Here is a 17011-nt window from a genome sequence, read left to right on the forward strand (position 1 = left end):
ATACATTTTAAGAATATATCATTAGATTTATATAATTTACTTCGAGTACTGTTATATATCAAAATTTGAAAAATATCAAATTTTTATAATTTGTCATAAAATTTGTATTATATTGTGATTTTCAAAAAACGAAAATTATTTGATATCAGAAAGACATGCTTCGTATTCAGAATGCAATTCGATAGGTCTGAGGTGCTCGCATGTCCCACAAAAAATACTGTCGAAACGCAATAAACGCTCATTTTAGATCCCTTAAGACCATCCTTAAAATAATGCCATGCAAGAAACAAACAAATATGAATAGGCCTAGGCCTAACTGACTTTTTGACTCGGGAAGGACTGAAACCCCAAAGCTACCCGACGCGAAACGGGACCCAATAATAGAGCCATTTGCTGACAAAATAGGAGTATGATGGCCCCCGTCCGCTTTCTTTTTCATTCTGAAATTTTCATAGATGAATATCAAATAAATAAATCTTGAATCTTGTTATTTACTTTATTTCAGACATAGGCCTATCTTTTTTTTTGTAAAGTGTGGTTTTATTTTAGGCATAGGCCTACCTTTTTTCTTTCTTTTTTTTCTCCTTTTTTTAATTTGTGTGTGGGGGTGTGGGTGTGTGTATGTGTGTTTCACATTTTGGTTTGCTTGTGTCACTAAAACTAAGAATTTTATAAAAGCATGCAGGGTTTGCACGTTTGTAAAAAAAATCTACGCTTCTCTTTTATCAACTGGTATTTTTTTTCCTTGGCCTAATGTAACTGGAATTATTATTATAATCAATTTCATGATTAGGCCAAGTAAAAATAAAAACATGTTTCTCGTCCGGGTTTTTAAAAATTAGGAGAATGAGGGGCTTTTTATTTTTTATTGGAAAATGACGCTAAATATTTGGCACCATGTTTCGGGTATTCAACATACAGATTGATATCTGAGAAAAAGGAGGAGGCCCTTTTTATTTTATTGTTTTGAGAGGGAGACCCCTCTAGTGATCACAAAACTCTTCTTAAATGATGTATTATGCATTTACAAAGCCGTAAAATAAGTTTCAACTTCTGAACATCTTTTTCTACAAGTTATAACTGAAAGTTTACAAAATAAAAAGAAATTTGAAAAATCTTCAAAAAATGAGGAGGGCGCGGACGAGAAACATGGTTTTTTTTTACTCGGCCTTATGATGATCATGAAAATGAGATGGACCATGCCATGCTGCTTGCATTTGCATGGACATTCACATTTTATTGTGTACAATGCACGGTACCCTTGCGTGATTGGGCCGGGCATGGGGGGGGGGGGGTATGGTTAACGCGTACACGGGAAATTACGGGAAAGTAATCTAACTTGAAAAACATTCCCGTGTTCAAGGACATGTTATAATCCCGAGTTATAACCCATAAAATCATCATCATTCTTAAAATAAAACTATGATTTGATCATGTGCCTGGTGAAAATTCGCAAGACGTTTGCATAATTAGGCCTATGCAGAGTATATGACTTTCAAACATTTACCAGATTTCAAAGTTGAACCATTTGCGACTTGTGCGTTTGTCGTTTGACCCCGGGATTTGATCCCAAGTTTTAACTCGGTTTAGTGTGCGGAAACCGGCATAATCTAAATTTATACTACATCGCTGGGCGATAGCGATCAGTTTTTAGCCAATGAGGTAGAGCGCCATTTGTTGCGTTGTGAAAAGCGTGCTACCTTATTGGTCAAATACTAATCGCTCAGCGATGGTGTATAATAAACTTTAACTTTATCGTCCCAGGCAACAGACCAAAACAACACCCGGCAACCAGCTGGCGTCCGACCGAACGAATGATAATTGATAACGAATCATTCAAAATATCATTGCAGTCAAATAAAGTGACGAGTGACTACAATTTGAGGCGCTCCTACAATCTGAATAGGTAAGAATTTCATGCGTACTATAAGATTTCTTTTTCAAGACTGGTCCTGGATTTGATTGACCACAACCCGGGACCACAACCGGCACAACGTGACAAATTATTAAAATGTATTTTGAATTCGGATTTTGTATTGGCATATCATGATATGTTCTGAGTTACGTTCATGATGTTATATACGTTAGATGGGCATGCGACTTCCTTCCTTCCTTCGCCTAGTACAACTACAACAAGGAACATATACGATGTCCTCATTCACAAACTAGACTGATACTATCTGTTATTGGCGAGCGGTCCGATTTTTGAGCCATACAATATTACAAGTTTACGTGATGAACTCACAGAATTAAATTAAACCAGAGAATCAGGACTCGACCGGCATCTTGGAGCAAAAATTGGGGGTTTTCGGATTCCCTCGGAATGCGCTCGAGGCATTCGTTGTCATGCAAGCGCGACATGGATGATGGGCGCATTTGTGAGACGCACATGTTTCGACCTGCACGCGAGTACCAAGTCCAAGACGCTTCAGATGAGACGCAGAATTGTTTTCGAATACCCCCAATTTTCTCCCCATAGGTAGCTGACGGCGCGATTGTACGCGGCGGTATAGGGAGTCCCGGTTCTCCTTCTCTAATTCTGTGGGTGAACTATCCTTCCCTTTTGGCGATCTTTTCTTTTATAATTTGGTTCACCTCAAAGGCTCAAGTTCGGTAGTGATGTCAATGCATTATACGGTTGGGCAGTGACCGTGTAAGCGTGCGTGGACACTCAGCGCTTTTAACTTTACGTGCGCGATTCGATAGTGTGGCGAGCAAAATACGCACCTACGTCACTACCAAACTTGAGGTGAACCAAATTATAGACCACATCAAAGTGCAGCCTCAAATATGTATGGGTAGAAACAACTTGAACAGAAAATTGAAGACAGGTGCGAAATATTACAGATTTACAGTGCAGGTTAATAACTGGATGGTGCGGAGCTACATCAGGAGATGATCCCTCACCCAGCGCAATCTTGAAGGCGTCGAGGGATTAGTCCTCAGCTGATGATGGATTAATCCGGGGGGGGGGTCACTCCCATTGTGGCTTGTACACCCTGCGTCTGCGATAATCAACTTTTGAAAAGCACCCTAAACAAGGATTTAACCTAAGGCTAAAACGATACATATTTCCCTAATTCATCAATTGTAATTTTGCTACACTTTTTTCCAATTTTTCATGTTTTTGACACCCTTTGTCCCTAGGCTATACACGCGTATCGTGCCTACCCACGAAAAACTACCCTTTTTACGCGTTTTTATTATCGCGGATCGGCGGATGGTGCCGGGGGATGGTGTACAGGCCATGGGAGGGAACCCCCCGGGATAAGCCCTTGTAAGCGCATGGAATACCAGCTCCAGCTTGCTGCTTGTGTACTTTTTTACATCTACTACATTATCCTGTGGGTTCTTTATTTTTTATTTTTACCCATGCACCCGAAATTCTCACAGTCATATAAACCATTATCAACCCAGGGCGTCACAAAAAGACACAATGCCATTGCATTGGTCAATTCTCAACCATCCTATGTCTGGTTCCATACAGCAATACAACCCTCCATCCATGCATCGAAAGGACTGCTTCAACATGTATAATCAGTCATTTTTTCCACGTACGTACCATTGCTGAATGGAAACTATCAGAGGTTTCATATGCACGCCACAGGTCACTAGCCCTAGAAGCACAACAACGATATTGGAGCACATGAAATTGAAATATCACCAACAGAGTGCTAATATTCCTTACAAAGCAATAAAGCATGGGTTTGAATGATGCGCCAAGGATTCACAGAGGATGATAATAGTTTGTTTGTCCTCCACCACACTTGAGTGACTCTCAATGCAGGTCATTTTTATCAACCTTTCGTGCAAGCGCCCTATACCAGAACATAGCAAGTCATGAAACAATCAAGACCCAAGTAACAGAATGCTCATTATGATCTCCAAGAGACCAAAACTTATAGGCCGGGACGGAGCTACGTCATGCCAGTGAAACAACTGGCGCAGATCAATCAAATTAGGTCACTGGTACGTGCGCACACAGCGCAGCGCAAGCGTTACACTTTGCGAGTTTGCGCCAAGTATGTGCTTGGAATGTTTTGTTTTTAAGCTGCAAGTTGCCAGGGAAATTTGCTAAAAATAACCCAAGTCCGCTCTCTCCTATAGCAAATCCTTGTGCGTACCCACTACTATATATCCTCTGTGGGTGACAGGTGACCTCTTCTGAGGAGTTGCAGAGCACATGTATTTCTTCAGAGTCAAAAGTGAAAGTCTGAATGATGCCCATTTAACAGTGGCACAGTCTAGATTTTCTGCTTCTGCTGTTTGGTCTTCTCCTCGTTCTAGATCCTCTGAGCTGATGTGTACACTCAGTTTAAAAATAATGAACAAATTCCTGACTGCTGTGATCAAGTGTCTTTTTTCAATGTGATGGAAATTAAAGCAGAAACCATTCAAATTATGGTTGCGAACTTGAGTTTTCACATTGCGCCATTGTGAAATTTGATCCCAATGCCTGGTCCACGCACCCACCCGAAGCGCAGTATTGAGTGCCTGGTGAGCAGACTATTTCTCGTCGTCAGTATTAAATATGTTTCGGGAGGCACCAATTTTGTGTCACAAAGTTGTATTTTACAAAATCAATGAATGTTATTGCTTGCATGCCCCCATATCTTTGTCAACTTCAACCAGGGCTGTCAACTCTCACGCATTGGCCGTGAGTCTCACGCATTCGGTCACTTCCTCACGGTCTCACGCAAAGAGCTGAAAAATTAGTAAAATCTCACGCATTGTCATGAATCCTTTGTTGTTCCAACCCCCCCCTTTTCACATTCTCGAAAGTGCCGTGGCTCAAGTTATCATGTTCAAAATGAACATTTGAGTCGGCAAATCCCGGTACGCCTCTGTCTCACGCCAAGCAATTCCAAAAAGTTGACAGCCCTGACTTCAACTTTTCAAGGCATTCTTCATCACTTGTTGGCCTTGGTGCCCTTCTTTGTCTTTACCCAGTGACCTTGAAAATGGGTGCACCAAAAATTTAAAATTGAGGTCTGCCAGGCATACATGTAATGCTAATAGAGAGTTTTAAATTGACAAAAAAGCACAAAGTACATGATATACACCTATAATAGTGCTTCAAACATCTAGGCATATAATTTTAAATTTAAATAGGCCCACCAGTGTTTCATGCATTTTTTAATCCATTTGACCATTTCCTTTCTTTTTTTCCTCAGGAAATAGAAAATGGCAGCAGCAGCAGCAGTAGCCCAACCCAAATCAATGTCAAGGCCTAAACATTGGTCAGAGGAAGTAGAGGAAGCTTATAGATTTCAAGTGGCTGGTTATAGAGATATTAAAGAATACCAACATATCAAAGGTCAAGATGTGAGTATCTGAAGAACAACTTGGCTAGAATTGAGTTACTGTAATTATTACATTTATACATACAACAGGCTATCATTTACTGAAAACACCAAAGGTCTAGCATACTTGGTTCTAAAGTTATGAAGTTTTTTATGTCTATTTTCTTATGTATTTTATTGTTTTTTACTGCATATCTTTACCTTTATCTCAGTTTCATTGCACATTATATACAATTACCGAATAGGGTGCAACTTGCTAGACTTGAGTCCAGTCCTTGTTTATGGAGTTTATGGGGTAGGGCAGTCTTGTAATAAGACTAGTAGTAGTAGAGTTGCACCCTATTCGGCAATCGCTCCGGATTCTCATATATGCAGATTTGGGTGAATCAAAGAGTGAATTGGGGGAGGAAAGTGAATATCAGGCAGGGCAATTTGAGCAATTTTGGGTTTTTACTAGGGGAAAACAGTTCTGACTGGGGCTTTGTTCCCCCCCCCCCCCATGGTGCTGCCACTGGTCAAGTCAATCAAAACTGATTGCACCGGTCTCTGATTTGATTTTATAGTCCGTATACCTTCCTCGAGTCAGTAATGTGAAATCCAATTTTTAGATTTTCTCTAAATTTTTGCAGGAATGCTAGTTGGATTCCTTGCATCATTTCCTTTCTGAAAATGTATTTATATACTTCTCATCATTACATTTGTGACCATCCAGCACAACTGAGCCCTGAAGTCGCCAATCATCATTTTTGAGATATTCAACCAAAATATTCTGTTTGAAATTAGCTTTAAAATGATGTATATCATGTCTATAGTACTTGACATTTAGTGAAAAATCAATAAAACAGTCAATAAATCCTTTGTTTCCTATTGTTTATTGTTAAATTCAATGGAGCATATCTCAATAGTGGCACTGGCGACATCCGGGCTCAGTTGTGGAGGATGGTCACATTTAGAGATTCAATAAAAAACAATATCTAAATTACTGACTCGGGAAAGGTATACAGACTATTATATATAGTAGGCTAGTTAATATTAATCCGTCTTTTTTTTCCTTGTTTTTTTTTACAGCCTGATAGATGGCAACAAAATGGCTATGTGAAGAAATTACAACGTAAGCAAGACAAGTGCTTCTACTATTTCGACAAACGCAGTGAGTGCGCAGATAAAGATGTCAACAAGTGCAAATTATATATGTACTGAAGTGAACACTGACATGCAACCAAAGAACTTCTGTAGTGATTCTTTTGATCACTACAATTTCATGTACAATTTCATCATCTCAAAATAATTATGTGCCTTTTTGGCTTGAAACTGTATACCTGTTGCAAATGTATGTACCAGAATTGATTGAACATTTATGATGAAATGTGTTTGATCAGCACTCCAGTCCTACATGTGTAGCATAGCCACCAGTGACCTAATTTGATGGGATGGAACGTTTGAGAGTATAATTTTTCACGTCAGAGATTCTGACAAACCAGTTTGTTTTGTTTATTTTATTTTATTATCATTTTTGAATTTTTTTTCTTTGTGATTTAAATTTCAGTGGTGAGTTAATCACTTGTTTACTGTTTCTGTAGATTGAAATATATTTTGTATGAGTTTAGACTTAAATATTCTATGCATAAATATGGCTGCTCACTGTTTATTTTGTGTCAAATGTAGATCAGCCGTCATCACTTAGTATCACATAGTTGCATTGGGCTCTTTCATCTAAAATCCACACTACCGTGAAGATTTCGGAAGTATCTTTTACAGGGGAGTATGAACTTCGAACGGAATTAGCATATTAGACAGTTCTACATGTATTTGAATTTCATACACCCTCCGAGAAATATTCAACCTGAATCTTCTACAGAGGGAGGGTGAGTTTCAAAAATAGTTGGTTAATGTGCTAATTCTATACTCCCCAAGTGGAAAAATCCAAAATCTTCCACCGGGTGGATTTCGTGTAGAATGAAACAAATTGTGTGATTGTTTGTAACAATTCATGCTTTATACCTTATTTACATAAAGCGGGGCTCAGGACAGCAAATTTGGTCTTGCAACGATCTTCCTAAATATACTTTGCAAGAATCAAAATTGCTTTTCCTTAAACTCTTCCACACACCTAGTGTTATACACTCAGTATTACTAGTTAATTTGATTCTCATTTTTCAAGCTTTTGTTGCAATAGCTTGAAATATTAGAAGTTCTGTTTCACATGTACACTTACCAAAGTCAGAGAAGTATTAAATAAACCATAAATGTATTCAATCAGTGCCCAATCTAAAAAAAAATCTGAAAAAAGACATAAAATGCATCATTGTAAGGTTTCGAATTTATGGGCGTTTTAAAAAGTTCCAAATGGTTTGACCGGGACTGGAATATTAATTCTCCAAAAAACATTTTGTGGAATAACTGATCACCTTCAAAACAATATGTACAACTACTTTTAAGCTGCGACTATTCAATACACCAATTCCTGACAGCCTTTAACAAAAGGAAGCAAGTTGATCTTGGAAAGACAATGAAAACAGTGCTGTACGGCACGACCATTTTAGTCGCATTGGGGACTAGATTTTTTTCTGATGCGACTAAACCTTCAATTCCTGGCACCAATGGCGACCAACTGTTGGAAGCTTTTCTTACCAGCAAATATGATATCATAGATCAAAAGTTTTGATTGTTTTTAAGTACTCAAGATGGCATCAAGTTTTGTTTATTGGGAGCAAAATTTGAGCGCCTAAATATATAAAGTTAGGGGCAATTGGCTCCTCAATCAGTTTTTGCATTGTACAGCACTGGTGACAAATGGATGTATGCATCAATGTCACAAATATTGCAAATTCATTTGCACAGGCTTCGGGTATACCGGAAAAAGGTGAATTTTATTAAAAGTGAAGGACATTTGGCTGATAATAACATGTAAATGGGAATTATAAAGTGTATAAAATGTTTATGTATATATTTAATGAAAAATAAATGAAAAACAATTTAACAAAATATTCCCTTTGCTTCAGATTCTGACTTCTTTTGACAAATAGAATGAAATAGTAGTTTACTTTTACAATGCACTTTTTAGTAAAATGGTTACATTTATTAATTCTGTACTAGTATAAAAATACATAAATATTTCATGCCTTACTGTTTATAAATGTACACATGACATCCATTTAAATACAAGTGGTCATAAGGGTGATATAAAATTGGATCGATTGAGCCCATAGACAAATCCAATTTCACGCATTCCTACACCTCAATGACGGCCATAGCTGGGTCCCCGTTGGGTATATCCCACCTAAAATATGAAATGATGCGTCCTTGGTGGGGATTTTAAACTGCATTTCATCACCCGTGTTACATGTAGACAATAGAATGATGAAAGTTTACAACACAATACAACATAACATCGATTTTTAAGCGGCTTTAATCCACCCAATTGGGCAGTCAGTCACAACACCAGTTTGGTGTGCCAGGGACCCAGTCATGGCCGACTAAATTCTGACCATCACTTGGCTCGTTGGATTTGTCTATTGGTTGAGCTATGAGTTTTAAAATATTGACGAGACTTAGTCGAGTCCATATTTTAAAACTCATAGCGAGACCAATAAATATTGGGGCGTAAAGCATCCAATTTTATCATTATTATGTGTTGGATCCAATATTTTCATACACCTGGATTCATCAAAACATAATAATGAAAATAGGTGGGTTACTGTAACAGGCCTTGTTTCAGGCCCAATAATTACCTACTGTAGCACATTGAGATTACACATCACACCACCAGGCTACACCTTTTATCCTGATCCATAGCCTGTCACCATACAGTCTTTACATAAAGATACCCAATAGACCAGCATGCTTATATAAGCCTGGCTTGAGCATTTTGCTTGAGCCTCGTCCCATCAGGAGTTATTCAGGACCCAAGTGTGTGTCCACCCGCACCGACTGGTTAAACAAGCAAACAAAGATGGGGTTTCTCTGCAATGCGAGGTCAGAATTTGAGCTATTATTGTTGAAAGGAGTTGAACTGTACCATTGGATATTGGACCATTTTCGCTTAAATTCGGACTTTTACTAAAACAATTAAAAGTACCGATAAGTCCTGTTTAAACTGAAGTGAGTCCTGGTTCCCACTAAATTTAGGTAAACCAGGACTTACTTTTTTCCCAAACTGAGTCCTGGTAGAAAAGCTCCTATTTTCACCCTTGCAGTGAGTCTGAAGTGGTTGGTAAACAACTGCCAGTTCCAATTCATATTGTCATAATTATCCACTTCATCTTAGTTTGCTGCTATAATAAATCAAGACATTCCTCAATTGTGTTTTCCCTGGCAACCTGCTTCTGTGTACCAGACAAGAGGAAACAATCAATTCATCATAATTTCCCAAAGAGCAGGTGGTTTAAAAAAATTACCGACAGAATACAAGAATCCCCATAAGCGCCTTAGCATTTCAATATAAATTACGACATTCTTGCCTTGTTGTAATATCTCTGTATCCCACTCTACAGGGAGGCTAAGGGAGCACATCGCTTTATCAATTCTGCTAAAAGTGCAATGATGGTGATGAATTCAGAGTTAAAATTAAACGCTTTATCAAGATGCTTTTAAAATCCTTCCGGAATTTTTTAATGAAATCATAGGCCCGGCAGGGTAATTTCAACAGTCAAAATACATGTAGTTTCATTTTTAAACTTACTGAGAAAATAGGTTAATTAATTTCCAAACACCTGTAGCTGAAAATACATGAATAACATTTGATGGCATTTTGGGCAGGCTGAAAAACATCAATGGTGTGGCACTGAGTGTGTGATGCCGATCAGATTTTTAAAAATATTGTAGTCATCCAGGTACTCCGTAGACACTATGCGGATTTATTGTATCACTCAGAAGGATGATATATATAATAATGAACGATACTTTGCGTCTGTATAAAGCTTGAGCATTACAAATATTTGCTCAAGTACCAGTTACCATTATCAGCACAAGTTCCAGGCCTGGAAATAAGTCGGTCTGAACCAGGAGCCAAGCATTTGAAAAAGCGGCTCCTGGTCCTGTAATTTTCTAGTGAATTTTATTTTTATGTAAATCTATTGACTAAAATCAGGACTCTATTCTATTTCAATTAATTTCATTTAAATTTATTTTATTTTATTTTATTTTTTTCTTCATGATTTTAGGAAAATTGTAAAAAAATATAGATCTAGAAACAATGTCGGCAAAATTCAAGATGGCCGCCTCCATGATCGCGATTATCGTGATCACCTAACCAGAAAACAAGGCAAAATACTGCCAAAATTATGAGCCCTGAAGGCAAATATCAAGGAAAATTGGTGAAATATTAGGTAAAAGATAAGATTTGGCACTGCATTTTGTTGAAAATACATTGGATATGGCCAATATTTTGAGTGGAAATGAGCTTGCCTGACAAAGTTTTACTGGGCCATTTCCTGAGCACTGAACTTATCAAAATGGAGCAATACTGGTCATATACCGGGCGCAAAATACAGATTTTATCTGGCGCCTGGGCATGTCATTCAGGTTGGATCCAGGCGTCAAAACTTGGTAACCGTAGGGTAAAAATCGCTCGGCGCCTGCTTGTTTCCAGGCTTGAGCACAACACACTTCAAATTCTCCCACAATGCAATCATTCAAGCACATATGTGATGCGATCAACCAAATCAGTCGGAACTCGGAAATATTGATTTTGAGATATAGCTATACAAAGGAAATATTTCCTTTTGTTTCCTGTTGTTTTGGAAACTCTTTAATTGCTCATATCTTTGGAACTGGTTGTTCAATTTCATTGGGGCTTTCTGTAAAATGCAGCTTTGTAAATGCTTTTTACTAACCTATAAGAAACTGAAAATTTAATATTTCAGAGTTCGACTGATTTTGCTTGATCGCATCACATATTTCAAACCACTTTTACAGGGCTTCCATGAGTGATATCGTGCACATATCATAGTTGGCAGTGGTGATACAAACCCACCCTTTTTATTTCAAACCCACCCTTTTTATTTTATACCCTTTATACCAAAACTCCGAAACCCACCCTTTCTAAGCATGATTACTGATCATAGATATAAGTGGTTATGGTGATCCAGGAGGTGCAGATTTGCATCCAAAGAGAATTTACATCTTGAAGTTTTAGATGACCAAACAGAATGGGATTTCAATATTTTTTGTGTGTTTCATTTAGTGTCATTCAATCAGAAATTACAGTAAGGTTTGAGATTGCAATTGTTGATTTCTAAACACACCCTATTTATCAGTGACCACACTTTATATTTGGACATGCAGTTTAACCAGAAATTTTTCAAACCCACCCATTAAGGCATTTTGTGGACCCTTCAAACCCACCCTTTCTAAAAGCCATGTGCATAGTTGGTAACCCACCATGCATGCTCAGTACATGTATTCATGATCCATACACTCTGAACAAATTATAAAACAATTTCAGCTCTAACAAAAATTTATTGTTCACATTGTTCATTCACTTTGGTAGTCTTCATATGGGCTTGAATATCTCCCACCATATATGTCATTGTAATCCAGTCTAAATTCACTTCAGTGGTCTTCATGGGCTTGAATATCCCCCACATATGTCACAGTCATTCTAATCCAGTCCAAATTCACTTCAGTAGTCTTCATGGGCTTGTATATCTCCCACATATTCACATATGTCATTGTAATCCAGCCCAAATTCACTTCAATAATCTTCATGGGCTACAAGTATATTTCTCACATAGTCACATATGTCATTGTAATCCAGTCCAAATTCACTTCAGTAGTCTTCATGGGCTTGTATATCCCCTACATATTCACATATGTCATTGTAATCCTGTTTCAAGATCTGATCTCTGTGTTGTAGGAGTTGAATGGCAGCTTTGCAATTGGTTTTGTCTCTTTTTAACACAGTTCCAAGCTGTAAAATTTAAAAAAATTATTGTGTTACTATACAGGCCTGTGAGTGGGGTTTTAATTTTTTTTAAAGTAGAAAATGTACCTACCAAACTATAATAATTCAATGCTATTTGTGCGTATTTTAACAGAAATAGTTGAAGATCATAAGCTTGCATTTCATTGCATAAATGTGAGAGTTGCTCAACATACATGGTAGCCATCAGGCTTCCCGTTAGTGTCGTCATTGCGTCCAGGCGCGTATTTTACAAATTTGGGACGCAAGTTCACATGGCTAATCAAGTATTTTGCGTCCATTGTGGACGCAGACAAAACTTCGAAATTTTATCATTAATTGATGATAAAAATAAGAAATTTGTATTCTTTTATATTTTTAAGATAATAAAAGCCCCAAAATTTTGACCCACCTGCTAAGAATTGAAGTAAATTCTGCAATATTTGTAAATGCAACGTCAGGAAATCGTGCCCTTTTTGCATGCTTTCCTAACGATCGTTGTTTGATGGCCTGGGGAAGTCCCGATTGATTTGTTTACAAGCTGAACACGTGCCGCTATAAACGTGCAGTTAATCTTTATTTAATTATTTATCACAACCTGACAATATTCAATTTTTAATATTTTAAGTTTATTTTCTCATAAATAATCTTGGTTTCCTTTATTAGTATTATTGTTACGTTGAATAAAAGCAATTTTAAAGACAAAATTCAAATGATGACCCTTTTTCGTATTATTTGTGGCAGCGCACTAGTTTTAGCTTTGTAGCATCAACAGCACGTTAATTTAAAAAAAGAAATGCGGAAGTAAAATTACGAACGAAAATTTGTTCCAGATTGACAGACTTTGCTCATGTTTTTGCACCTGTTTTTGACCACCTTCAACCAAAACTGACACAGAAATGAGAAAAATTACCATAGCGAATGGAGATGGAATGTCACAGCGAAAATGCACTTTTATTTTTTTTTAACAATCAACATTTGATGAGGTGTAGACCCGGGGTATGTGTGTATCGTCATAATCGTGAATTTCAGATGGACGCACAAAAATCTGTCTGGACGCAAGTTTTTGCAACCTCGTCAGCAAACTTGCGTCATTACGGACGCACATTTTTAAAACCTTAACGGGAACCCTGGTAGCCATGATGTATCTTCTCTTAATTCCATATTATGATTTTTATGAAATCAAATGTCGCACTTCCGATGGATGGTTTGGATAGAAAATCTCTAACAGAAAATCACATATATCCCCACAGGGACCAGGGCACTGTTTAACATCATTTCCGATGGGCGCAGTTCTAAACAAACATATTACACAATGAGTTCTGAATACTCTCAATCATCTGGGAATCATACAATGAGAGAATGATTTCAATCTATTCAACCAGATTAATCCACATACCTTGGAGCAACCAACCTTGCGGTCAGTACCACTGACCTTCAGCTGGGTTGTGATGTTAAACACCTTGAGTCCCGATGACGTCACCCTGAGACGTCATTTGGCAAGGTAGAGTTCGGATGGTTCTGTCCCAGGCGTGTGAGAGGTTGTTTCTGAGTCCTCCACCACGGTTGAGGGATGGTTGTTCTGCTCGCACCCAGATGGCTTCTTTAACTCCCCGTTCGTACCACCGTCCTTACCACGGTGATTTATCAGAGAAACTTAAGCGCATATTCAGAGAGTATAATATCACAACTCACTTCAAACCAGTCAATACCATACGCCAAGCCTTAGTCCACCCCAAGGACAAGCAACCCAAAGGCAGGCAGAGTAGACTTGTATATGGTATTCAGTGCACGGAGAGTTTCAACTGTACTGACACTTACATTGGAGAAACATCCCAACCACTTAAGAAACGGCTACAGCAACATCAACGCTCTAGTTCGGGGCCTGCAGAATCAGCGGTTTACACTCACCTAAAAGCCGGCAAACACCAGGTGGGCCTAGAGGACGTCAAAGTCCTCGACCGCGAAGCACGGTGGTACGAACAGGGAGTTAAAGAAGCCATCTGGGTGCGAGCAGAACAACCATCCCTCAACCGTGGTGGAGGACTCAGAAACAACCTCTCACACGCCTGGGACAGAACCATCCGAACTCTACCTCGCCAAATGACGTCACAGGGTGACGTCAGCAGGACTCAAGGTGTTTAACATCACAACCCAGCTGAAGGTCAGTTGGTTGCTCCAAGGTATGTGGATTAATCTGGTTGAATAGATTGAAATCATTCTCTCATTACACAATGAGTACGGACTAGGAATCAAAGAATATGTGACCTTCGCTCCACAACATCGCGATGATGTTATGATCTGCGTTTCATGACCTTTCAAGCATTGATAATCTCATTTCTCATTGTCTCTTACCTGCCCTTTGAGTTGACCATTGACGATCATAACATAACCTGGGTCAGATTTGGGTATCAGTGTTTCTATCATGTCTTGGTGGATATCTGGAAATTAGTAGACAAATAACACATGTTATGACAATATTTTCCCCCTACAGGAATCAAATTAGGTTTTCAAGTGACGGAGGGTCTGAATTATTATTTGCTTTCAGAGAAGAACAGCCTTTTTAATGTGTACACAGCGTAACCATGCAAGTGGAGTCCTGATTGGCTGATTCAATCGTTGCGCACAATCATAACGACAGACTGGTAATCCAATTGGCAATTTACACATCAAAGCTGCATTCAGCACTCATGAACAGTAGCAAAGGCCCGCCTATGTCGCTCATTAACATGGTGTGAGGGTCGATCAGAGCAAGAGAGGGTCAATTCTTCTCTGGAAGCTAGTGTTGGTCTTCATTTGGTGCTTGACCATTGGCAATAAACAAGTTTGGAAATGCAAAGCATTGTGGGTACAAATTTGGTGGTATCATATCGGGCCAGGCTCAAACAGTATTTTAATGGTGAACTTCAGACTCAGAGGAGGCTTAAAGACATTCCTACGATGCACTACGATTGGGAAATTTGATCAATATAACCTAATTTTAAAGGCAAAGTCCCCATTGCCACACACACAAAATGGTAATTTTAAAACTGCAGCCAACACGCTAATAGTTGTGACTTATAACTTATATTTGAATTTCTTACAGGAAACATTCCACAAACATGTCCCACTGCATTAATTTTATTCATAAGTCTCAATGTTTTGAATGTTAAATAAAAGGATGAAAACACCAGATATTTGCATTTACCTAATGCAAGGTATGGTCAACTGTGCCACACATGTACAAAAGCCAGACATACCAAGGTCAGAAACCCCATTGGGTTATCGGAATGCCTTTAAACATCCTCTGCTTCAGACTTTTTTACCAATTGTTTGGTCTCATTGTCCCCACAAAACTTTTGATAGCAAACAAAGATAGTTTAATTGAGCCTACCTTGAAAGTGCCAATATTAAATATAAAATGAAAAATAAAATCACAGGAATTTCCGATCAGTCACAAGTTCATTCCCAGTCGTCTATGGGAGGATTGTGTTATTATAACCCATTTTGTGTCCATGATTTTTACCCACAGTGCACTCTGTTCTGAATTATGGAATTAGCTTGTTGAGATTTGTAAACACACTGGGCAAGTTGTAACAGCTGCTATAGTTTGTTCAATTTATAACTGACAAACATCGTGGATCGATATAGAATGGCATGCACACAGTTGGGTGCAGCACCTACACGCTAGTTGCACTTTGCTTAATGCGCGACTCAGTCACTGGCCTATTGATGCGCACAGTACTAGTATAACAAACACCAAATAATGTTTGCCAGCTACAATAAGTTAAACAAAATGCAGATGCCACGGTGCCTATAAAGTCTCATCTAAAGGTATTTCACTAAACAAAACTTGAATAGTCATACACTATGTAAAAGTATTTTTTTAATATCCGGGCAAGTTAGTCGGTAACAACTGCCCTGGAGGTCAGCGCTAGGGTAATGCTTACGGTAAGGATTCGGATTGGACATTGTATTTGAACGATTTGTCCATTACATTTACAAGTTCTGCTACATTGTCATTGTAGCATATATTAATTTGAAAGTGTTGCTTTTGAAACTATTTAAAAACATGTTATACTTTTTAGATCAGGAACAGATCAGATGCTATTGTAAAGTTGTTGAAGGCGGTATTCTCCATGGTTTATCAATAACAAGCATATAGGTAAATGTAGAATCATGCTGCTAATTGCTGCACAGTGTTCTGCAAGTATCACATAATTAGAGAATGAGAACCTGGACTTGACCACCATCTTGGATACAGGCATGGAGCAAAAACTGGGGGTATTTGATTTCCCTCGGAATGCGCTTGAGGCAGTTGTTGTCATGCAAGTTCGACATGGGATGATGGGCACATTTGGGTGACGCACTTGAAGCCAAGACGCTTCAGATGAGACGCAGAATTGTTTTTGTTCATCTTCTCACACCATGGCTAGGACCCAAATACCCCCATGGGTCGACATGCGAAGACCAAATTACTTACGACTTTCAATAGGGTTAGGGCTACTTTGGGTAGTAGGGTCAAAGGTTACCATGTCAAACAAGTGGAGTGTCCAACAAACAGAGGGTGTCTGTTAAATACTCTCTCTTAAAAAGGCAATCCTAGTTCCATCTTGCAAAAACATTAAGGTACCATTATACAACATTACCTTCTAGCAGCCTGCCCTCTTCAGATCTGCAAGTACATGTGTCCCTGGTCACAACATCAATAATAGCCACTTTGCTATTATAGTATCTGCCTTTCTTGTAATCCTTATCAATGAAGCGTACCCTGAGGTCTGGATGAAGCCAATACTGTGATGGTTTGGTAACACTGCAAATAAAATGC

At 38.5% G+C, this 17011-nt stretch overlaps 2 protein-coding genes across 2 annotated transcripts in view; one reads left to right on the forward strand and one right to left on the reverse strand.

Annotated features, from left to right (window-relative positions):
* Positions 1-1753: 1753 nt before the first annotated feature.
* Positions 1754-8290, forward strand: LOC140148910 (meiosis expressed gene 1 protein homolog). Its single transcript, XM_072171011.1, has 3 exons — positions 1754-1906; positions 5175-5325; positions 6372-8290. Exons 2-3 carry the CDS (start codon positions 5185-5187, stop codon positions 6501-6503), a joined length of 273 nt encoding a protein of 90 aa, XP_072027112.1. The 5' UTR covers positions 1754-1906; positions 5175-5184; the 3' UTR covers positions 6504-8290.
* LOC140148908 (G-patch domain and KOW motifs-containing protein-like) overlaps positions 8046-17011 on the reverse strand; it is a 28990-nt gene continuing 20024 nt past the window's right edge. Inside the window, exons 8-10 of the mRNA XM_072171009.1 lie at positions 16833-16996; positions 14560-14645; positions 8046-12213 (exon numbers count right to left, since the gene is read on the reverse strand). Of these exons, the coding sequence (XP_072027110.1) occupies positions 12073-12213; positions 14560-14645; positions 16833-16996 (391 nt within the window). The 3' untranslated portion in view covers positions 8046-12072. The remainder of the gene's footprint in view (positions 12214-14559; positions 14646-16832; positions 16997-17011) is intronic.

Source organism: Amphiura filiformis, chromosome 3 (genome assembly GCF_039555335.1).
Source record: "Amphiura filiformis chromosome 3, Afil_fr2py, whole genome shotgun sequence".
Lineage (NCBI taxonomy): Eukaryota > Metazoa > Echinodermata > Ophiuroidea > Amphilepidida > Amphiuridae > Amphiura > Amphiura filiformis.